Source organism: Bos mutus, chromosome 8 (genome assembly GCF_027580195.1).
Source record: "Bos mutus isolate GX-2022 chromosome 8, NWIPB_WYAK_1.1, whole genome shotgun sequence".
Classification (NCBI taxonomy): Eukaryota; Metazoa; Chordata; class Mammalia; order Artiodactyla; family Bovidae; genus Bos; species Bos mutus.
Window position 1 is genome coordinate 100,725,295 of NC_091624.1, and position 24,208 is coordinate 100,749,502.

The 24,208-nt window shown below is 40.5% G+C and overlaps 1 protein-coding gene across 1 annotated transcript in view; it reads right to left on the reverse strand.

The window, feature by feature from the left end:
- Nucleotides 1–1,186: 1,186 nt before the first annotated feature.
- Nucleotides 1,187–24,208, reverse strand: part of CCDC25 (coiled-coil domain containing 25) — a 30,133-nt gene continuing 7,111 nt past the window's right edge. Inside the window, exons 3-9 of the mRNA XM_005900065.3 lie at nt 22,702–22,741; nt 19,261–19,312; nt 13,416–13,491; nt 9,134–9,237; nt 8,740–8,942; nt 5,270–5,315; nt 1,187–1,328 (exon numbers count right to left, since the gene is read on the reverse strand). Of these exons, the coding sequence (XP_005900127.1) occupies nt 1,299–1,328; nt 5,270–5,315; nt 8,740–8,942; nt 9,134–9,237; nt 13,416–13,491; nt 19,261–19,312; nt 22,702–22,741 (551 nt within the window). The 3' untranslated portion in view covers nt 1,187–1,298. The remainder of the gene's footprint in view (nt 1,329–5,269; nt 5,316–8,739; nt 8,943–9,133; nt 9,238–13,415; nt 13,492–19,260; nt 19,313–22,701; nt 22,742–24,208) is intronic.

Below are 24,208 nucleotides of genomic sequence, written 5' to 3' on the forward strand. Positions count from 1 at the left end.
TTGGGATAAACAGAAATAAGTCTTGTTTCTATTCCACTATTACAGGTAGAGTATCTGTTGGAGGAGGCGCTTTTGCTGGGTTGGAACAGAGCTGAAGACTTCTGGGTGGGGTTAAAGTGTGAACCTCTCTGCCTTCTGACCCACAGACTTTGTGTCTTTCCTTTTCATTGTTTTGTCTCTTTCCATAGCGGTTGCTTTACAGGTTGTCACAGAGATCTCTCTTCTATTCAGAGTCACCCTGGAAGACAGGTGGTTCAGATGAGCAGGACTGTTACCTATTAAGTTACTGAGTCTACAACTGAGGAATCTGAGCTCCGGGATTACCACTCAAAATAAATATTATTTCAAAGTAAATAACAAACTACTCGGCTGGCAAGTGACATGCTTTAGTCTTTCTAAACCGTAACTGCCAAGTAGACTTGGGCTTTATGCTACATCCCAAGACAGAAACCAGGTAACCTACATCTTCAAAGGAATTCACAGAGCACTCCTTCCTGTTTCTTCCCTCAATGCTGAGAAATGACTTTGGAGCCGGAAGCTGTACTATACAACTTGGGGCTCAGGTAAAAACTGCCATAAGGCCCAAATCTGATTAACATCGACTATTCTTTTTCTTAAGTCTGATGGTGCCTGGGTGGAGGCTCTCAATGGGAAAAGGAAGGATATAGCAGGTGGAAGCTTGGAGAAGCTGAGAGATGAGGGCAGATCCATTAACAAACTCGGATGGCACAATGGGACATGACCAGGGAAGCCAGTTATCTTCTGAAAATATCACTATCACTTTCAAAACCCATATCTTTTTTTTTTCCTTAACCAGGAAGTCAGGGGTGAGAGGAACATTCACTTATATTGCTCATCAATACGTTCTTCTTAACAGAACTGAGACTATTTTAAGAATATGAGGAGCTTTTCAAGACATCTGTTTTCAGGACAGACCGCAGTAATAGAAATACTTTCCAGAGTTGGTTCGTTCTAGAGTCTATTCCAAGAACAGGGGCGGCCAACTTTCGTGAGGTTCCAAGGCATGTTCTGGCAAAAATATTTTCACTTTCCTAAAATGATATGCTCTACTGAAGTCCAACTATACTGTATACACATTTATATACACATATACACTCATCTGATCCTTTGCTGACAGCAAAAAAGGGAACACTTTTTTTAAACTCCAAAGTTGGTAATATTTGTAGAATATTTTGAAGGCAGAATTTTGGTTGGTTGTTTTTTTATGACTCAGAACATAGATGAAAACTTCTGCACACTGCCCCAAATTCACATCTTTAAAAGGTCCTTTCCTCCATTCACATGAATTCGTCTGAATCATTGCCATCCTGTAAGAGACAAAACAGTGAAACCATAAAAGCCTTCAAAATAAGTAATTCAATTTAAAAACTGTAGAGTATTAAGTAACAAGCTTCCTTATGATGAACTATAGAATTCAATTAAAAATAATTAAATTCAATCATTTCTTCTCTATCTTAAATTGTTAGTTGTTTAGAACAGCGACAAGAGCAGCTGTGTTCTCTAAGGTGTCATCACTACATGGCCTGGATTGCCCGGCAATGAGAGACCAATGAGTTCCAGACTGTGAAGTGAGGCCCAATGACTTACTATAGGGTGCAGAAAACATGACTCCTTCAACAAACAGGCCACAATATGAAACAAAACAAATACTGCCTCGATGTTTTAATGTCAACAAAGCTATAAATATGCAAAAATATGTTTCATCTAAATTCCATTATTTTGGGCCTCAGGGTATCATGTATTTGTTATTTCACAAGGTGGCATCTCTCTTTTTTTTTAAATGGAAACAGTCATCCAGAAGCTACAGGCTAGTTACCAAGTTAGCTGGCTTGCCAAGTTTTTGTTAAAAAAAAATCCTCACATGGCAGTGGTACCTGTGTAAGGACTGATTTTATTGTGTATAGACAAGCCCTGGAGACCAAGCACAAAAGCGAACCCCGGAGCTCCTTTCTGGGCTTTCCTGGCGGCTCAGACAGGAAAGAATCTGCCTGCAATTAACACAGGAGGCCCGGGTTCGATCCCTGAGTCGGGAAGATACCTTGGAGAACGGAATGGCAACCCACTCCAGTATTCTCGCCTGGGGAATTCCATGGACAGAGGAGCCTGACAGCTCCGTCAAGTCCAGAGCATTGCAAAGAGTTGGACACAGCTGAGCGACTTTCACTGTGAAGTTGCTTTCTGAGCTACTGCATACCCTAAGACAACTGCTCTGGACGCCAACATTCATTAATACTGTGAGTTCTGGTACATTTGCGTGAAAATGTCGTAACCTGAACACAACATTGTTTTGGCTTCTCTCTCTTTCCCATGCTTTATACCTGCCTTGATAGAGAGGGAGAGGACTTAGGCTTACAGGTACGCAACATGCTTTTCTCCTTAATAGCTTGTGTTAAAGATGGGCAGGGAAACAGGGGAAAAGGTAGAAAACAGTGGTTTCTGGGAAGTCTGGCTTGATTTCCATTCAGCAGGCTTCTCTGTGCCCGCTTCAATTAGCACAAGGAATTCAGGCCACAGTGAAAATGCCTTGGATAATTATACAAAATGCAAACTACTGTTTATAGTCTATCCACGCACACGAACTCTGACTGCCCAAGAGTTCTACACTGAAATAATAGTATCAGAGATGTTGAAAGAGTCATCCTATATCTTCGAAGGTCAGCTTGAAATCCAAGGATGATCTGAGGATGTTTGTGTCTCCAAAACTCACTAAGATAATGTGGCTTGGTGCCAATCAAAGTGAATTACTCCCAATAAAACCTATGAGTTAGATCTGTGGAGTTCCCATGTGTCAGGGGATCTGTGTTTTTTGGGGATTACAGTAACTTTTAAATATATAGCTGCAATCCGAGACTTGACTTGGACAATTTCTGTATTTTAGATTCCCTTTAAGAGTCAAAATATTTTGGGGGAAGATTCCCTGGAGAAGGGAATGGCTACCTACTCCAGCATTCTTACCTGGGAAATCCCATAGGCAGAGGAGCCTGGTGGGCTACAGTCCATGGGGTCACAAAGGAGTCAGACACAATTTAGTGACTAAACAAGAGTCAACATGCTTTTCAGTGGAGCAAAACAGGTTTCTCGTCATCCACTTAAAAAGTGATAAGCAAATAAAATGTCACAAGAAACGGTCCATGGTTCCTGATATCAAATTTAGAAATTAGAAAGAAATGATAGATAGAAGAAAATTATTCTAAACAGGAGAGCAAAAACTCAAAATTAAAACTAACCTCAGGGTGGAAGACTTAATATTTTTCCTGATGAACTTGTGTAAGCTAAGTTAAAAATTAAGTTGTGTCTTAGGTAAACACCAGTCTTTGGCTGAAAATCAACTGACCAAGCTGTGGATTCAAAAATGTTTGCGTCCCTTTAACAGAAGATGGTTACAAGGAGAATGAAAGTCCATTTTTTTGAAGGAGGAAGAGCTACGCGAGTCCTTGCACTGTGAGAGAACAGAAACACCCAGCACAAAACTTCCTCTGAAATCTGAACCTGGTTCCGGCATGGGAATAGCAGCAGGAGTGACGGAGGGAGAAGAAAGGCAGGAAGATTAGTAATCCTTTGGTCTACAAACCTGACTTTCTAATCCTGGAACTTTTAACATGTCACTCATCGGGTAGTGTCTATACAAAGATGTATATTTGTGTGTGTATATGTGTTTCTTAATTCCAAAACAACATCCAAACTTTGAAAATCCATAATGAAAATGGCTAAGGTCATACACAATATACATGCCAGATTTCTGCTGGGAAGTTGTCTCTAAATAACAGAAAACTTCAATAGCAACAACAACCATAGCAAAGACATCAGACCTGGGTTATGTTAACAACTTCTGCTCAACTGTTAAACTGTTTCTCAGAGTAGTTTCCAGAAGGGATTAAATACACTTCATCTCTTGATACTGATGCTCCGTGGATAAATAACAACTAAGGACTATATGGATAAGAAATAATAATGACTGTTTATATTCATAGAGTTGTCTAAGTCAAGGAGGAACTTTCACACACATGACCTTCTTTAAATTCTACAACAGCCTCATGAGATAATGTCTCTCTTTACTGCTGATGAATACTCCCTCGGAGAGGTTAAGTAACTTTATTAGTCTTATCCAATTAGTAAATGGCAGTTTAAGCCTCAGAACTTCAACGTCAAGGCTCTATTTAATTACCTAATACTACTCTGGAATTTTTCACGAATAAATTATAAAGGTACATCTCTGACTCATAAAGGAGCACCATAACTTTAGATCTCCAAAGGGACAGGAATAAGACTACTGTTCTCATCAAGTTTTAGAAGGACATTTACAGACGAACAAGGTGGAAAATCCTACAATTACAATTCACGCACTGAATATGGGGTTTGGTGAGGTGACCTTTAAGGAAACTTAAGTTCTGTTATTTCTAAGCATCTAAAGCAGTGTTGCTTAACAGTATTTTTCTCTGTCATGGAAATGACCTACTTCTATACCATCCAATAGCATAGCCACTAGACACACGTGGCTAGTGTGACTGAGACACTGAGTTTTTAAATTAAATCAAATTAAATGTAATTTAAATAGCCACATGCAAAGAGTGCCCAGTGCAAGGGACAACACATCTAAAGCATCATATGCTATACTATAAACACGCAACACAGAAGCAAATACACCTGTCTAACTTCATTTTTTTTTGCACAGACTGTTTAATAATGGCCTAACTATGCTATTTCCAGCCACTTCAAAATAAATTTTGGGCAAGACAGCACTTGTGGACAGTAAGTCCCTGCCACAGTTCCAATAAAATAATGATGTGCTTGCTGATGCTAAGAAGACCCCTTCTACACTATAATGTGGATCACCATCTTTCTCTATCTTAGGTCCTGAGGAACATGAAGACAACCAATGTTGGTGCTTAGACTACAGTTAAGATCTTTCATTTACTTTAACTGAAGGTGATAATTTTGTCCTCACTCAATTAAAACATAGAATCTGCAGTCACATTACTATAGAACATTAATAAATAAAGGCATTTTTGGCATGCCTGCCGGAAAAGAGGGAAACAGGGAATGAAAAAGATTTTTGAAAACAAACACGTGATGAAGTCCACAGGGAAGGTGGGCAGTGTCTAATAGAATCCACCTGAGTGTTCAATCATTGCCAAACCATTGTCAAGCCAGCCTCAACATGTCAACCAACACTGGCCAGAAACTCAATCATTACAAACTCAGTGAGTTATTTCAAGGCACAAAATTAGAGTGAATAACTTGAATGTACCTGATTTGAAGACATATTCTCAACTTTCATTAGTGATGAATAGCTCCTAGAAGAAAAAAAAAAAACACACACACATTTTAAGTAAGATTTTCTGGCTGGCAAGTATTTCATGAACATTTACCAAGTATCTAGCAATGCTGAGGGCCTTCTGAAGAAAAGAGCATCTCTGCTATGACTTGCAGAGAAGACAATGGCACCCCACTCCAGTACTCTTGCCTGGAAAATCCCATGGATGGAGGAGCCTGGTAGGCTGCAGTTCATGGGGTCACTAAGAGTCGGACACGACTGAGCGACTTCACTTTCACTTTTCACTTTCATGCATCAGAGAAGGAAATGGCAACCCACTCCAGTGTTCTCACCTGGAGATCCCAGGGATGGGGGAGCCTGGTGGGCTGCCGTCTATGGGGTCACACAGAGTCGGACATGACTGAAGTGACTTAGCAGCAGCAGCAGCTGTGACTTGTCATCTCACTGGGGTTTGTTCTTTTCTAACTTCAATCACTTGAACCTTGGGCTTCAACTCTGATCTCTGAAGCTGCCAACTCTGAAACATCCCCACCTTAGATAGACTGAGGTCCTACCCTTGGTCTTTTCTGATCTGTCACACACTTCTCTATTGACTCCTTTTCTGATTGCTGCTTATTCCTTCCAGTTTCAATGTTTACATGGTGAGCTAGACTTCAATGTTAATAAAAGTTTGTTACAGTATGACAAAAGCCAAGTTAAGTTATGCAAGGTTCTAACAGAGCAGGTGAGCAGGCTATGACCAGGAATCCAACTACGGAGATGAAACTGACTTGGACACACTGCGGGGGAACTACAGACACTCCTCTCCAGTGTGTGTCAATAAACGATGGTGTCCCCTGGGAGACTCACAGGTACCTGTTTAAGGGCGCTCCAAAATCCACATGAAATTGAGTAGGAGCTGTTTTGCTTCTCTCACTTTCCAAGCAAGGTCACTTCTAAGACTCCGACTACTTTCAGAACCTAGGCTACGTTTCTTCTGCTACATCCTTATTCTAAGTGTGGCTTACAGCACAGCAGGTAAGGAAGGAACATGTCACTCAAGGCTTCCTCTCTACAGGTAACCCTACACAAAGATTCTCTACACAAAAATCCCATTAGATGTTAACCTATAGGGCAAGTGTGAGCCAAAAAGCTCACACTTAGTCTAAAGAGCTAATGAACAAGATGGTAAGTGAGAATTAGTATGTGGAGTCTAAATAAGAGGAATTTTTCATTATTGTGTAAATGAATAAAATGGTTAATAGAAGGACTGATGCTAAAGCTCTGATACTTTGGCCACCTGATGCAAAGAACCGACTCACTGGAAAAGACCCGGATGCTGGGAAAAACTGAAGGCAGGAGGAGAAGGTGACAACAGAGGATGAGACGGTTGGATGGCATCACCGACTCAATGGACATGCGTTTGAGTAAACTCCAGGAGTTGGTGATGGACAGAGAGGCCTGGTGTGCTGCAGTCCATGGGGTCACAGAGAGATGACTTACCGACTGATCAACAACAAAATATACTGGTATAACCTTCACAGTTTGGCGTTCTCCCAACAATCTAAATATTTCTTTAAGAAAACTACCTCAAAGAATGATCTTTACATAGACCTACTCAGAGTATCAGATTACTGGAATTTCTGCACACTGAGGACAGGGTAGGTAAAGCACGTATTTGTAAGAACAAGATGGAGTTCTGTCTTTAGGGACTGCTGCTCTTCTCATCTGAGAAGGAAGCTGGTGCCTTCTGTGTCGTGGGTTTTGCTCTGTTCTGAGCTAAAGGCTGATGGATAGACTCCTGACTAGAGCTTAAAGAACCTAGACTTTACAATGGCAATTCCATCCTTTTTTATTCTCCTGATAGAAATTAGAAATGAAAATCTGATTGCCATTCTCATTCAGAAAGTTGAAAAAGGGAGTTTAGAGTCTAAACAATGGCATTAGAATTGGGAAGAAGTTGGGCATCACCAAGATATGAGGCTATGAAGGACTTCCTCCCTGAAACCATTTGGAAGCACTGCAGATACCGTCCAGGGTGAGAATGTCTTCTCACTTTATCTGTAGAATTCCCCAAAGATTAAAACATCAATTTCTTCAGCTATCACAGCAGACGTTTCTTAGCAGATGGTCCAAATAAATGAATCCACTGTTGGTGAAATTTAATGGTATTTGCCATGTCAGAAAGGCAAGTGAAGGGCTTTAGAATGAAAAGATTTTGTAGGCATAGCATTGGATCTCTTGGGTCAAAGAGTCAAAGACAGAAATTAAAGTGATTCTAGCACTGACAGGTTATAAAACAAATCTGAGCTTAGAGCTTGTTGTTGGAGTTTCACTAAAACTCTGAAACAGACTGAAGAGAGGGCAGAAGAGAGTGGAAACAGTGTGTGTGAGACTGAGAAGCAGACTGAGATGAGCTGCATGTCTCTGGGTGAGTTACTCAGTCTCTCATTTTCCTCTTCTACAAAATGCAGATGATAAAAAATATCTGCCTCACATGACTATTGTTAGGATTAAATGAGATAATGCAGTAAAGCACAATATAGTATTGGGAAGATGACAAGTATCCAAACATGTTAGCTAACCTTTCTTATTAAATATTCTAAGTAAATTAAGTGACATTATCAAGGGAGCTTCCCTGGTCATTCAGATGGTAAAGAATCCGCCTGCAATGCAGGAGACCCAGGTTTGATCCCTGGGTTGGGAAGATCCCCTGGAGAAAGGAATGGCAACCCACTCCAGCATTTTTGCTTGGATTCTCCATGGGGTCCCTGCAGTCCATGGGGTGGCAAAGAGTCGGAAACAACTGAGCTACTAACACTTTCACTTTTTTTCATATTTCTAACATACAGTATTATGTTTCTAAACAAAATTATGGTAGATTTGTAAAATGCACAAAAAGGTATGTTTTCAATTTTCCAACGCACATTGAAAACAAAAAGAATAGTCTAAATCATGCATCACTCAAAATTCCACACATTTTTTAAACCGATGGTGTTGCTAATTGTTCTTTCGTTCACAACACAAGAGAGACTCACAATTCTACATCAAACTGAATGTTTAAGTCTCTGCAATAGTCTGTCTCATGCTGGCAGGCTATAACTTGGGGTAACACTTCTAGATTTCTCCACTTGAATACGGTATTATAAATAAGACCATGCGACCTATTTTTAGCAGAACTCCCAACAGGGACATGTGCATGTCAATAATACCAGTGCTTGATCATAATACCTCCATTCTGGCTGAACAATCTTGCTAATAATCCAGAGTATTCCAAGGAAACTGGGTCAGGACAGGGTAAGACAGCTCATGTTGATCCTATACCCTTCCCAAAGGAATCAGTAACTTTTTTGGTACATGTATCACAAATTAAATCTACCATTCATTCCTAAGGGTTAATTCCCAATTAAGTCAGCAGTGAGAACTTGTCCAAGGTCAATGTGAGTGTCTTAGCTCCAGCATACCTAAGTTCGTCCATCTCCCTCTTCTTTTTCATCTCTTCCTTTTCTCTCCTTTTCATTTCCTGAATCTGGGCTTTCTTCTCATTTCTCTCCTCATGGTCTCTGCATTCCTTCTCTGCCTCTAGGTCTGGGAACCGCTCCATTTTGGTCTTTTCTAATCGGTTCAGGATCTCATTCACTTTCTTCTCTACTGTCACAATTTTCACCTTTGAGGGAGATGTAGGAAAAAAGATACTTAATCTTTATGGCTCTCTCCTCCCCCTCAGAATAGGGCAGAAGCTTTCCTCTGCCACCCAAGTGGACTCCCTTTAGGAAACAGACATGCAGAGCCCTGGACAGCAGAGACAGACGCCCCTCAGCACGAGGGCGCCACCGCTTCCGGTGTCAGCACACTCACATCCTTCTGCCTGTGAAAGCCAATCTGGCCCACGTCCATGTCGGCCGTCTTCTTCAGGTTTGACCACGGGGTGTACACCACGTTCACATTGTTCATCTTGCAGCCTGCCGAGAGAGACTGTCCTCAGCATGCGGGCAGGGGGACGCTGAGCAACGCGTGCCCACACCCATGATTAAGTCACCATAATCCGACAGGGGAAAAGGCTGAGAATGAACAGGCCACGGAGTGTTTCAAACCACAAAATATTTTGTCTTTTTAAAAAAGAAGCCCCCTACAAAGACAAATGGTCAAGGCCACAAATAATTCAAGCTAAAGTATTCCAATGGAAAGCAGGGGTCTAGAGATCAGCTTCAGGGACTCTGAGGCTTTCTAAAGTTGAACAACATTTACTGTATGTGTTTTTAAAGAGAAAAGGACCAAACAGGTTTTCTCAGATTCTCAAAGGAGCCCTTGACCTAATGAAGATTAAGCAGCAAGATAAAGGAACTCAGGAGACAGAATCCTACCCGGCATACCACAAACCAGCTGGTTCACTTTGGGCAAGTCCCCATGGCTCCTGAAATCTTGTCTGAAATATGAGGAGGCTGGACTCGTTTAGTAGCGTTCCTGTTGTTTGTTTCTTTTAGCAGTGGAACGTCTTTCACCAAAGAAAACATGTCAAAGTAGTCAAAGCAAAGATGCTCTGGATAAAAGGGGTGGCAGGAGCCCTGTTCACGCCTCCTGTGCCCTCACCGCCCCCACTTCATGCGCCCCTCCACGCCAACCGCCTCCCAGGCAGCTCCAAGAATCCCAGTTTAATCACTGGTCCAGTGCTCCCGGAGGTCCTTCTGAATCTGATGGTGATACATGTCAGTGTTTATATTCAATGACCACATACACTGGGCAAATCTGGGGAACACAGCCCTATTTAAACGATCAATGTTAACATCACCAAAAACAAGGCAAACTGGCAGCAGGTGCCTCCTGACTGTAATGCAGGAGGCTTCACTTGCATAGTATTCCTGCCAGAAAATTTGATCCTACTGAACAGGAAGCATCAGGAGGCCAAAGTGGCCTCCACTCTAAAAGTGTCAAAGTCCTGAAAACAAAGAAGTGTCCAGATTAAAGGCGACCAGAGAGACATGCCAAGTGAATAGAATACAGGATCCTGGGTGAGGAAAAAGAGATACTATAAAGTGACAGAAGTGGGTAACGGTATTCTCCCCACATTACATTTCCTGACTTTAACACTGTAACACAGTTACTTTAGGCAGTGTCCTTAGGACACACTGAATGGTCGTGATGGCTGTGATTTTCTTTCAAATGGTTCAGCTAAAAAAAAAGAACAAAAAACCATTGAGTATATCATAGGGAAAGAGCAAACAAATATGGAAAAATTCTTGACTCTAAATGAAAGGCAGATGAGAGCTGTATTTTTCTTACAACTTTTCTGCAGGTTTGAAATTTTCTTCAAAATTAAGTCTAAAAAAATCTCCACATGCAAGGCACTGTGGGAGACAGAAACATGGCTCAGACAATGGATGCTGTCCTCTAAGATTAAAAGAGGACAGATAAATACATTTTTTTTTTTTGTTAAGTCACTAAGTTGCGTCCGACTCTTTGCAACTCCATGAAGGGTAGCACTCCAGGTTTCCCTGTCCTTCACTATCTCCTGGAGTTTGCTCGAACTCATTTCTGTTGAGTCAGATAAATAAGTTCAAGTAAAATGAGACGTTGTCAAGTGATATGGAAAGATACAGGTAAAGCGCTAAGGCAGTTCAGGGAGGGCAGAGGTCACTCAAAGATGGAAAAAGGGAAAGATTCCACAGGAGAGGTTAAGTTCCTTATTTCTTAATTGGTTTAATCTTGGCTTCCTCATCTATAAAATGAAAATAACGTTCTTAATTCAGTAGAGTTGACAAATGAATAATGTGTGATGTTTCTGGCACTGTGCCAGGCATGTAATTAACAGTCAATGTTAGCAGCTCTTACTGGAGAAGGCAATGGTACCCCACTCCAGTACTCTTGCCTGGAAAATCCTACAGATGGAGAAGCCTGGTAGGCTGCAATCCATGGGGTCACTAAGAGTCGGACACAACTGAGCGACTTCACTTTCACTTTTCACTTTCATGTATTGGAGAAGGAAATGGCAACCCACTCCAGTGTTCTTGCCTGGAGAATCCCAGGGACGGGGGAGCCCAGTGGGCTGCTGTCTATGGGGTCGCACAGAGTCAGACACGACTGAAGAGACTTAAGCAGCAGCAGTAGTAGCAGATCTTACTATTATAACTACTGTGTCAACCCTCAGCCTTAGCTTGGATCCAGACATGTGATGACTGAGCAGGAGTATAACATTGAGGGCAGAGGGAACAATAGAAGCAAAGGCACAAGGTAGGAAAACAGCAGATATTTGCTTTGGCTGGAGTGTGAAATATACGAAGGGAAACAGAGTCTGTGGTCAGATCTGAGATGCTTAAATGCCAGCGTAGGAAGTCTGGATTTAACTGTATGGACAAGGTGTAGGGTGTCATGGAAAGTGTCCAGGCTTTCAGACAGTATAATCTGGCAAGAGATTATAAAGTGAATAAAGAAGAGGCTGACCAGATTCCATGAGGACAAAGAGCATGGGAGGTGGTCAGCCAGGGAGGAAAATATTTTTAGGACAAAGTGACACAGATGGAGTGCACTCAGCAAATCCCACAGCAAAGACAATCTTCTTCACTCCTCAGCATCCTCTGCTATTAACTCCTGATAGTGAGATGCCTGGGCTCAGCTCCTTCCTCTGCTAAGTGAGCCATCCCTGTGGAAGGCTGAAAAGGAGAGGCTAACGATTCAGTGATTCAATGACTTCTCTTTTCTGTTTTCCCTAGAACTAGTAAACTACAAAGGGATTAAGGAGAAAGAGGCTGGGCCAAGAATAACAAGGCCAAGGCTCCTTTAACAAAGTTGCCTCTGCCAGCCAGAGGCGTGGGAAGGGGACAAGAATACGTGAAAGAGGTTGGAACACACAAGGCAAGAGGATGATGACAGTCTCAATTTTTATTATTTTTATTTCAGTAACCAGAGATCTTACCTGGAAATCTTAGCAACTTGATTCTACTCATAAAAATGGAATGTCCTAAAATGAATTACAATTTAATGATTTATGGAGCTGAAAATGAGTGGGACAAGATTTCCGGTTTCTTTGGCTAGGCCCCTGACCCAGGAAAGCTGCCTGCGTGAGATCCGCAGGCTAAAAGGTACTGAGAGGGGCTCATTTCCAGCTCTTTTCCAGTAATCACCGACCTCTGCGACCTGCTGTCAGCTCTGTGTCTGCCCCATGCTTATCTTCTATGTAAACCATATTTTTTCTCCTCCCTCTGGATCGGCCCTCAACTTCAAAGGAACCCAAACTTACCTCAACCCTATCTAGGTCCATGTCCTACAACTAAAATCTAGTCCATCAGCTCAATCATTCTCAGGAGAACACCATCTCCCTACACTCCTTTATAACTGCCACCTCCACTCCATTAATTGCCCTTCTTGACCTACAGTGACCATTGAAAAATTAAATCCTGTACAGTAGAACCCAACAGGCACCAAGCCCAGTATTACAGGTCCTACTTAAAACACAGATGCGGATTGTCCCAACACTCTTTGCACACTGGAAACATCTGGAGAGCACTATAAAAATACTGATTCTATCACCCCAGACCAGTTATTTAAAATTCTCTGGGAGACGACAAGATCAGTGTATTTGATATCTGTAAAATTCATAGGGAGAAAAAAGTCTGTAAGGAGAGAAGAAAGAAAAAGTAGGAAAGAGCAAATGGGAGACTTGAATTCTAGAATGTATTGGGTTGGTCAAAAGTTCATTTGGATTTTTCTATAACACCTTATGGAAAACCTCCAAAGAACTTTTTGGCCAAGAAAACAGTAACAAATAATGAAAATAAAGATATTCAACAACATTACAAATAAAGACCTGAGACACATCTGTCGCCTGGCTTTTAATATAACCTAATTTCCAAAAGTCTTTTCACAAATAATCTTAAGGGTAGGCAAGTCTAGACAAGTTTCTATTCAAGGGAAAGAAAACAGGGTAAAAAAAAAAAAAAAAGACTTGAAATGGGCCATGAGATTAGTCTTCAGTTTTCTGACAGGTAGCGAGATTGCCATCTTAAACAACAAAACAGGGGAAAGGCATATTATATACATGTTATTCTCCAGACTCAAGCCAAAGTCAGTAACATGTTCTCTATGATGTAATCCATTTCAGACACAAAGTGGTGTGAGTTCTGAAAACACCCCTAGGAAAACTGACCTTGAATGCTATTGGCCTTCACAAGATGGGCACAGTCCATCAGCACCTCCTTTGGAATATCTTCTATTTTCTCTCCCTGAAACACAAAAATAAACCAAATGGCCCACCACCTTGTTTCTGAGCAATAATGGAGCACTTTTATAGGGCTTTGCTACCTTACTAGGCACAATTTTACCAAAAGCAAGGGGATCTTCAACTGTATTTCAAGACACTGAAAAATAAAGTCAATTATGGAAATGTTTAAGAAAAGGCAGTAATATGGAAAATACTAATACTTAATAGGTAAATAAAAAACAGGGTATGAAAATAAAACCACCAAAATATTAAGCGTTTTTATGTCTGAGTAATTTTTTCCTTCTTTCTTCTCATTCATAATTTTAGAAACCTTGTGGAAAAGTGGTGTCTGTTTTTGGAATGGGAAGATTTCTTAGCTGAGGTCCCTATAACCTCCCTTTCAAGAGACATCCCTCTCAAGGGCTTCCCCAATGGCTCAGACAGTAAAGAACCTGCCTGCAATCCAGAAGACCTGGGTTCAATCCCTGGGTTGGGAAGATCCCTGGAGAAGAGAATAGCAACCCACTCCAGTATTCTTGCCTGAAGAATCCCATGGGCAGAGGAGCCTGGCGCACTACAGTCCATGGAGTCACAAAGAGTCAGACACGACTGAGAGACTAAAACACACACACACACACACGAGGCATCTTACAGTTTTGGGTCTCAAATCATCTGGTAGGTCATCTACCCTCAGCTTTAGTCAGGAACCAAGCTCCTGGTGTGTTACATATAACCTTCCACCGTAAGGGAGAAAAAAATATCGATTCATTCACTTTACAGATACAGTATCAAAGTCAAAGCTGAATAGCAAAACCATTCCAAAAGAACAAAAATATGTCAGAGGCAAGAGCTAGTGGAAATCAGCTCAGCACTGGCTGTTAGGCATGGGATTACAGAAGCACTTCTGTCCAGGTATGAAATGTTTTATCTACCTAACTATTTGAAAAATTAAGTTTGTTCTATTTTTTTTTCCCCTTAATGTTTCAAAATGGGAATCTCTCAAATACCTAAATTTTGACTAAAAAATAAGTGATTTAAGTGTAACTACTTAAACCCTACCTCATCCTGTGAATAGACTTATTCACTTAAATACAGGATTCTGAATTTACCAACTTGATTAACACAATGTCATCATCATGAATATCAACCACTACACTAGGCTACAATATAGTGATGGTGATGCCGTCAGGGGCTTCTAACATTCACAGACGCTGACTGACCCTATACTAAACACATCAAATGAATAATAAAGAACAAATTAGGAACCGCTTTAGGAATATTCACTTTTTGAATGGTAGGAGCACTAAGTAAACAGACATATGAAATGGATAGTATTATTATGCTCACCTTACCAATGAAAAAATGAAGCTTAGTGAGGTTCAGTAACTGGGCCAAGATCCTCCATGTCTTGTGAATGTCAGAGCTGAGGGATGAACCCAGGATTAAAGTCATGCTCTAACAACTGGCCCCAGAGTACGGTGCTTATGGAGTTTTTGTGGAAATGTTATCTTGGCCCTTAATATCAGGTTATGTACCAATGGTCCTTCTTACTACCTAAAGCTATTGCTATTCCTGAAGCAATCCCCTCTTCTTGTTTTGCTATTTCTAATAATATGAGCAGACCAAATAAAATAAAATCATTTGGCTTAGTATTATGCATTAAGTCAGAGTAAACAAAACGCATGGGGAGTCTAAGGTAAAGGCCAGAATTTTGACTGTAGGCTTTGTGCCATCTGTGTTAATGAGATAAGAAACCTCTTGATAAGTGAGACTTTTCTATAGGTTTTCAAAAAATCAAAGAAGTGTAGAAAAAAAGCCAAACACTTGATGAATATCCATAAGCTTTAAAGCCTGGGTTGAATTCACCTGAAATTGACAAAAAAAAAAGAAGAAGAAACACACATAGCACTAAGCAAGTGCCAGGCACTATTAGAAATGTTTTAGTTGGGACCTCCCTGGTGGTCCAGTGGTTAAGACTCTGAGCTCTGAATGCAGGGAGCAAAGGTTCAATCCCTGATCAGGGAACTAAGATCTTGCATGGTGCAGCAAAAAAAAAAAAACACAAAACTTCAGTCATGCTAGCTCATTTAATCCTTACAATGACCCAGTGAGTCAGGGGCTGTGAGCTCCCTTTTACAGAGGAAACTGGCACAGCTGAATAACTTGCTCAGAGGTGCACAGCTGGTATGAGCACAGCCAGGATTTGAAGCCAGCAGTCCAGCTCCAGAGTCTAGGTTCTGAATTATTTAGTCTCACTGCATCTCCAACGCTTACTTGGTACCTACTAATTAATACAAAGGGCTACAACCTTTACTTTTTCCAGTAGTCATGTATGGATGTGAGAGCTGGACTATAAAGAAAGCTGAGCACTGAAGAATTGATGCTTTTGAACTGTGGTGTTGGAGAAAACTCTTGAGAGTCCCTTGGACTGCAAGGAGATCCAACCAGTCCATCCTGAAAGAAATCAGTTCTGAATGTTCATTGGAAGGACTGATGCTGAAGCAGAAACTCAGACCCTGATGCTGGGAAAGACTGAAGGCAGGAGGAGAAGGGGATGACAGAGGATGAGATGGTTGGATGGCATCACCAACTCAATGGACATGAGTTTGAGTACACTCCGGGAGTTGGTGATGGACAGGGAGGCCTGGCATGCTGCAGTCCATGGGGTCGCAAAGAGTCGGACATGACTGAGCAACTGAACTGAACTGATGGCCTTTACTGCAGGACATCAACCAGGCAGAAGTTCCTTTAGGAGCACAGATTTTTATTGAGCACAATTAAGGGATTCCAAAAGAAAATGAAATGGAACTCCTGTTCAGACAAGTACTAACTGGTGGTAAGGTGAACTTGGGACTATCACCATTATTTCCATTTTCTGACACAGCAGAATCCAAAGGAAAAAACTTAATCTGAACCAAAAGGAAAGCTGGGAACACCATTCTTTATTTTCTCTAAACTTAAAATAGTTTCAGAATGGCAAGAAGTTGCCTAGGAAAATTCAGAATTTTGTTCCAGCACAGAGTTCACAAACTTTTTTTTTTTCTTTTTTACAATACAGTTCTCAAAAACACAAGCAGAATAAGTAAAGGTGGGGTAGCATGTTTTATCTTGTTAGTACACTGAGAAGTAAATATTATCAGCATAATGAAATCATTTTTTTTTTAATTAAAAATAGTCAAAAGGTTGCTCTTAAGTTATAAAACCCCAAAACGTTTTTGGAAAACCTATACATATCAGGTAGCATTTTAAATAAGCACAATATTTTCAAAGGGAAATCTGGCATAAAAGGAGTTACTAAAATGTTTATATCTTTTGACCCAATAATACGCTTAAAAAAAATCAAAAGAAGAAAAGGAAATAGTTCATAAAAAACATTTCTTGTTGGGGTTTCATAATACTGAATGCTGTAAACAACTTATATTCTGACAGGGAGCTTTCAAATTAACTGTGGCATACTGTCAACTCGAAGCAGCCAGTCAAAACAATAAATATAAAAATAACATGGTCACGTAATACAATCAACGAGGGGATGCCAAGGAGGAATGCAGACTGAGACGAGAGAATCTAAGTGCACAAAAAATGTCACTGCAAGGCATCGCAGAGAAAGCAGCTTACAAGTAACTTTGAAAAACAGCATTTTGAATGGAAACTGTAAGGCAGAACCAAAAATAATTGCACATAAACACTGTACTCTAGTTGACAAAGTTGTTTCTTATGGGTATACAGGTCACCAAATCTGAAACCACTTCCACATAGACTGGATTCAAATAAGCAAATGATGGTGGGAGCCAGGTCTCCTTTCCCACTGTCTAAGAATGAAGTAATAACAGATGAGCAAGGAAGGAAGGTGAGAAAGGCCCCCACAGTAATGGATTCACCAGAGACATCAGTAGGAGCTCATGTTTCGCTTACTGTAGGTACAGAAACAATTATTTACACAAATTACTAACATGGGTTAATATATATGCTGCTGCTAAGTCGCTTCAGTCATGTCCGACTCTGTGCAACCCCATAGACGGCAACCCACCAGGCTCCCCCGTCCCTGGGATTCTCCAGGCAAGAACACTGGAGTGGGTTGCCATTAATATATATATATACACATATTTCCTAGCTCTGTCACATGAGAGGGCCTAGAAGCAATGACACTCCAGTAGCAATGAGCACTCCCAGAGTCCAGGTCTTGGTTTCTAAATACCATTTCTCAATAAAAGGAACCAAGGTTCTTTGGAGAAATGGCTGATTCTAGGGCTGGAGCAGGGAAAATAATGAGCCTGGAGCATCTAGGAAAGTCAGAAAGTAAGGAAGGACTCTAAAACCAAAACGACAGGAGCATGTCAGAGGAACACAGGAGCTGAGGTGGAAGAGTCAAAAAGCAGGGACGATTTTAGCCATAAAATGCCACAGTCCATACTGATATAAGTAAATGAATACATTAAATACATGGGGAGAAGAGACGAATCTTTACAGAAGAATTCCAAACAATACATGCAAATACTCCCTACTCTAGGACGTGGGACTTAGTTCTATCCTCTCCCTGCTTGAGTACAGGATGGACTTATGGCTTGCTTCCAAATAATGAAGTATGAAAATGGGGAGAAATACAACTCTCTGGTGGAAAAACCCGGCAACCATTACCCTGGCCAGAAGACCAAGGTTAACAACATTAGTGCTAAGTCCTGTGAATAGACATACCCCTGACATGATGGGATAAGAGCACTCCACCTCTGTGCTACTTTTTCCCTAAACCCGTAACTCCAGTCTAGTCATGAGAAAAACCCATACTGAGTGCCATTCCATAAACTACCTGAGCGGTATTTCTCAAACTGTCAAGGTCATGACAAAAAGAGAAAGAGTAAGAAGCTGTCACAGACCAGAGACTAGGCAGATGCGACAACTAAAATGCAGTGTGGGATCCTGGACCAGATACTGGAACAGAAAAAGCACGTTAATGGAAAAACTGTAGAAATCAAGCAGAGCCCAGAGGTTAGTGACCAGTGCTGCACCCGTGGCTCCATAGTTCTGACAAACCTACCATGGTAATGTAAGATGTTAGCAGTGGGGAAAACTGGGCATGGCGTGTACAGGAACTCGTACTACCTCTGCGACTTTTCTATAAATCTAAAATCATCCCAAAATAAATATCAGTTCAGTTTAGTTCAGTCACTCAGTCGTGTCTGACTCTTTGTGACCCCATGAATCACAGCATGCCAGGCCTCCCTGTCCATCACCAACTCCACATAACAATTATCTATACCTTATGATTCAACTATACAAAATACATGGATATAAAGACAGATTAGAAAAACAGTTTTATGTGACTAGAGAACATGGAATCTTTTCCCTTTACTATGATAATGCTGTTTTAAACCTCCTGAAGAAGCCCCGGGTAACAGGTACATGTGCCCTTGGTGAGACAGGAGAATCACCAGTCTGAGAAAGAGGAACCACAATGTGATCTCCCCAGAAGAAGACAGGAAGTCCGGGAGTGTCAACTGAAATGACAGGGAGAGAGCAGAGGTGACACACAGCACACCTCAGCTGGCGGGACGAGACAGTGCTTCTAGCTGGAAAACGTGTGCTGTGCTCCCCTTCCAAACCTCAAGTTACCAGATTTGCCCTTAGTGATTTCCTAGGTGAGGGGAAGACATCTCTTCATCAGCTAATTTGTAGACTTTTGTACATATTTATTACTCTAAGCAATTTATTTTCAAAAAAAAAAAAGGACAGAGGACAAGACAGGATGCTTATCACTAAAGAAAAAAATTTTGAATCCACGTTTAAATCCAGTTACCTTATGCAATCGAAGGTACACATGAGCCGAAGAGAGTTTGTCCACATGAAACCTACAAAGAATGAAAACCACTTTTAGCAAGAGGTACAAGACACCCATCTCCTCATGCCACCTGTGTTGAAAGCACTCCAGGCCAAAAATGTGAATTCAGTTGCCTACTGCATGCTGAGCACCATGGTGAGCAGAAAACACAGCCAACCACCTCCGAAGGGCTCACTTTCAACCAGGAGAGGTGAGAAAAACATGGAGAGTTCTGCAGCTGTGCAAGACTAAGTGCCAAAATGAGTACAGGAGGTGACGAACATTAAATGCCCAGGAAGTGTGATTTTTCAGGTGAGAAGGAGCTATCAGTGACCAAGTGAGAAAGAGCTATCAGTGACCCAAGGATTCACTGATGAACTGAGATTTGGAGGGTCCCAGGCTGAAGCATGGGATGTATACAAACATGGGAAAGGAATTTGAGGAGGGAAGAGAAGGGAATGAAAGAAGTCATCAAGACTCCAGGGCTGCAAGCCTGGGAAAGCTGCAGGACCACTGACAGACACATCTTACAGCTGCAGAGGGAGCCAGCTGGGAAAGATGACAGGTCTGGTTTGGGACATCCTGAGTTTCAAGCAATGGCAAAACAATCCAAAGAGGATGTCAATCAGAGACAGAAGAGTCAAGTAAGGACTGAAGCAGTAAATGGACCCTTTAGGGGTCAGACTAGCAATTCATCCAGCAACTATACTCCAGTAAAAATTAATTTTAAAAGAAAAAACAAAACTAAAAAAACTCCAAAACCCAATTCACTTAGCCTTACATCTAACAATGACACTAACACTCGATTCCTGGGAAAGCATGGTGATTGCCCTTTATGATGTTGTCCTAAAAGTATTAGAAAGCCCTCTTACTCCCAAAGTCCTGCATTTACCTTTCATTAAGGTTCTATCTTTCATTAATTTAATTAAATCTTTTTAAAATGTCCTTTTTTCACCTAACCCAACATTTGGGGATTTTAAGTTATTCACCTTTAGAAATCACCAAATGAGGTGGATATCTCTTCCCAACACCCAAAGATGACTTCAGAATGCTAGCAAACAATGGTAACACACAGCTGTCACTCCTGATTCTGTTAACTTCAGTCTTCTCTTCCTTAGTCCTTTCAAGACTGAAGAATGTTTAATAAAATTTTAAGGGAACAACATCACAGCCCATTATATATTTCTCTAGATAATTTATTAGTATTAAAGAATTTTTTAGAACTGAAAATGGTTACACATTTATACCCACTCCAAGATGTAGACAGTGTGATTCTATTTAAAGGTCAAGATTATGCTGTTTGTAATGCCCTCTTTAAAAAGGTTAAGCATCTTGCTAGTGACTTTGAATACAAAAAAGTTTTACACGTTTTTTGGCAGTCTATGATGACTCTAGGTTTTACTCCTCACAAATACTGACAGCCAGAAATGAACATAACATCTTGGTTTATTTTTCTTCTTCAGGTTCATTTATTCATTTGCATTCTCATGTAAGAGATTCCTACTGATTTTCTTCTGCTCGGCACTGTCCAGCCAGAAAATAAGCTTCTTGAAAATCTAGAAATTATATCTTACTACCCTGTTTTAGGATGTTAGAAAAATACCCCATTCATAAGCAAGCTCAATTGAGAAAACTTCTCCCATTCCAATTTAAAGTTCTCTATTTACAACAACTCTTTTCTACATACCCATAGTAGCTTGACTGTATTCTCACTTCCCTTACAGGTCCCTGATGTGGAATTTTGTCAGTAGAAATACATATATAGTTCAACATACATATATACTGGGTTCATACACAGGCAGGCAAAGTACTAAAACACACACAGCAATACCACTGCTCATCTACCTGAACTTCAGGCTTATAGGTACACCTCTACAAAGGACAGGGGAAATGTACAGATATTCAGGGCTTTGGTTGAAGTGTAAAACAAACAAAAACGTCAGCTCTGTAAACTATTTGGAGCAAGCTTCCTTAACAAACGTCCCAAATGCTCACTCCAAGTTTAAATTACGCCCACTAGTTCCCTAGTTCTCTCTCTTCCACTTACTTTCCTCTCCCTGCTTAATCACTGAATACAGAGACTAGAAACTTGAATATATGAGCATCCCTGACCTGAGACTGTAGAGATGCAGAGCACCCAAAGTTGGGTAATTTTACTTCTTCAAGTGGGGTCTCTGGATATATTACTCATTCTTGCCTGGAGAATCCCAGGGACGGGGGAGCCTGGTGGGCTGCCATCTATGGGGTTGCACAGAGTCGGACACAACTGAAGTGACTTAGCAGTAGCAGTAGCAGGGAGTCTGGAGGCAGTAAACGCACACTTTTTCTATTTTCCTTTGTTTAAAAAGAATTTAGGGACTTCCATGATGGACTTCTGTGGTAAGACTCTGCACTTCCAATACAGGGGGTGCAGGTTTGATTCCTGGTTGGGGAGCTGAGATTCCACATGCCTCACGGCCAAAAAAAACAGAAACATAAAACAGAAGCCATATTTCAACAAATTCAATAAAGACTTTAAAAAATGAGTTTAGTTCCATTCTCATTTAATCCTAGAAAAATTCTTTGCTTCCAAGCACTGTAGGAGGTTTCCTAGTATAAACTCAGATGTTGACATTCCCAGAGGTTCAGTTCCAGAGTCTACATCAAGGTGACCCAGGTTGAAAATCTGCCCTGGAATGCAGATTAACTCATTCATTTTTTGTATGCCTCAGAACGTTTCCAGGATTAATGGTTTATGAACTGGAACAGGTCTTGAAATTTAGGGCTATGCCAGCTCACATCAGACCTCAAATAGCTTCTGGAAATACTAGTCAATCACTTCCAACAAGACATTAAATCTCAAGATTATTAATATTAAGAGTGTTGACATGGGTATCAGGCATCTGTAGACACCAGTTCAGTAAGTGCACTCCGGGAGATGTAGGCTGAATGTTGGAAATTTCTCTTCCACTTACTTTTTTTCTTTTAATGTCAGGTAAAAGGCTATTGTGAATTGCCTCTCATAGTGCATCTGAATATGTAATCATTTCTCTGCAGGTATGTCTGCCCCAAACCTTACAGCAGGTAACTACATAACATATATAATCATTCTTATCTCTTGCGTGACAGATCTGGAGATCTCTGGGGCTTCAGTGTGGCGGTCTCAGCCACCTACTCTGAGGAGACACACAGGCAGTAAAAGTAAGCCTATGTTCTGAAGACCTTTTCAGTCAGGCCTGAGGTCCATCTCTGAGGCCTCCTTCCCAGTTAACGTGGTACTTATAAGTGAAGGGAGCTGGTGGTCAGCTTTTTACCACTGAACAGTCATAAACAAATGGCAAACCATGAGTTGTAGTTTTAATCACAGGAGTCAGGTGGTTGGCCAAGTCTCAGAAAGTAAATAACGATCTGTAAACAGCAGAACCAAAATTTGTTACCTACCAAATGTCTTCAGGCCAGCCATACTTTATCAGATCTTCATCTGCAGAGACAGAAGAGAACAAAGTAAAAACAAATAAGCAACAAGATACACTGTTCAGTACAGAGAAATACAGCTGTAATAACTTTAAATTTTATTACTTTGTAAGAACTTTAAATGGAGTACAATCTATAAAAATACCTAATCACTATGTTGTACATATGAAACGAATATAATATTTATTTTTAAAATTTTAATTCAGTTTTAAAATTATTCTTTGGTTCTTTTTTTTTTTTGGCTATACCATACAGCTTTCAGGATCTTAGTTCCCCAACCAGCGACTGACCCCAGGCTCTGGCAATGAAAGTGCTGAGTCCTGACCCTGGACTGCCAGGGAATTCCCTTAAGTAGTATTTTAAATCAACTATACTTCAATAAAAAATAAATAATTTTTAAATAAAACAAAAACTGTTCAAAAAAATTTTTTTTAATTTTCCATCATCAAAGCCTTTTTGAATTACTCTTTTCTTCATTAAGAGAGAGAAAAAGTTTTGTGGAAAAGACTGGTATTTTTTTCCCTTCCCAACTTACAGTAAACTTTAGCATATTTCACTTAACCTTCTTTTTTTAAAAACACTTTTAACAGGTTTTACAATTGAACAATTACAATCATGAAGCATTTGTTCAAAAGGTGAAGTGAACAAAGGTGAAGTATTTGTTTAAACTGTATGCTTTTTTTTTTTTTTTTAGCCACACCACATGGCTTGTGGGATCTCAGTTCCCCAACCAGGGATTGAACCCTGGGCCACAGCAGAAAGTGCAGAGACCTAACCAATGGACTGGCAGGGAATTCCCATGTGTGTATATTTTATTTCAATATATACCTCCAGTGAATCATATCAATAATTAGTAACTAACTGTGTTTAATACAGAAGCATTACTTGGTATTGATATTAGATAAAAAGATAAAAAAAGGTAAACAAAGCGATTCACATATGATGATTTAAAATGTACTCAAGTACAATCTACCTAACTTGAATGAGGTATTTATCGTCCAGAAAAGCAAAAAGATGCTAGAGTACCCTCTCGGATGAGGGCACTTTAAGCAAATGCATACACCTTGAGTTTTCTGAAGAGTTTTCTACAAGTGCAAGTAAAAAGTTGAGCAAACCTCCAAGAAATAATCAGAAAGATGAGAAAAAGGAAATTATAAAAACTTCTTTTCATTTGGGCAATGTCTGGCTCCCTGGTGACACCTGCTGGCTAATAAAGAACACATCAGAAAGCTTTTTTTATTGAAAGAAAACTGTCCAACTTAAAATTCCTTTTTGTTCCATCCAGTCCTTTGTCAGAAGTCAGCAAGACTATTAGAAGTAAATGTGATGTGCTAGGCACCGTAGAGAACATAGCACCTGAAAAACGTGATACCATTTTAACAGCAGACTAGGAGAGTGCGTGACTCTAAAAGTACCTGGGGAAAAAATGTCCTACACGACAGGTTTTTTTCCTACATATACTTTAACAACAGTG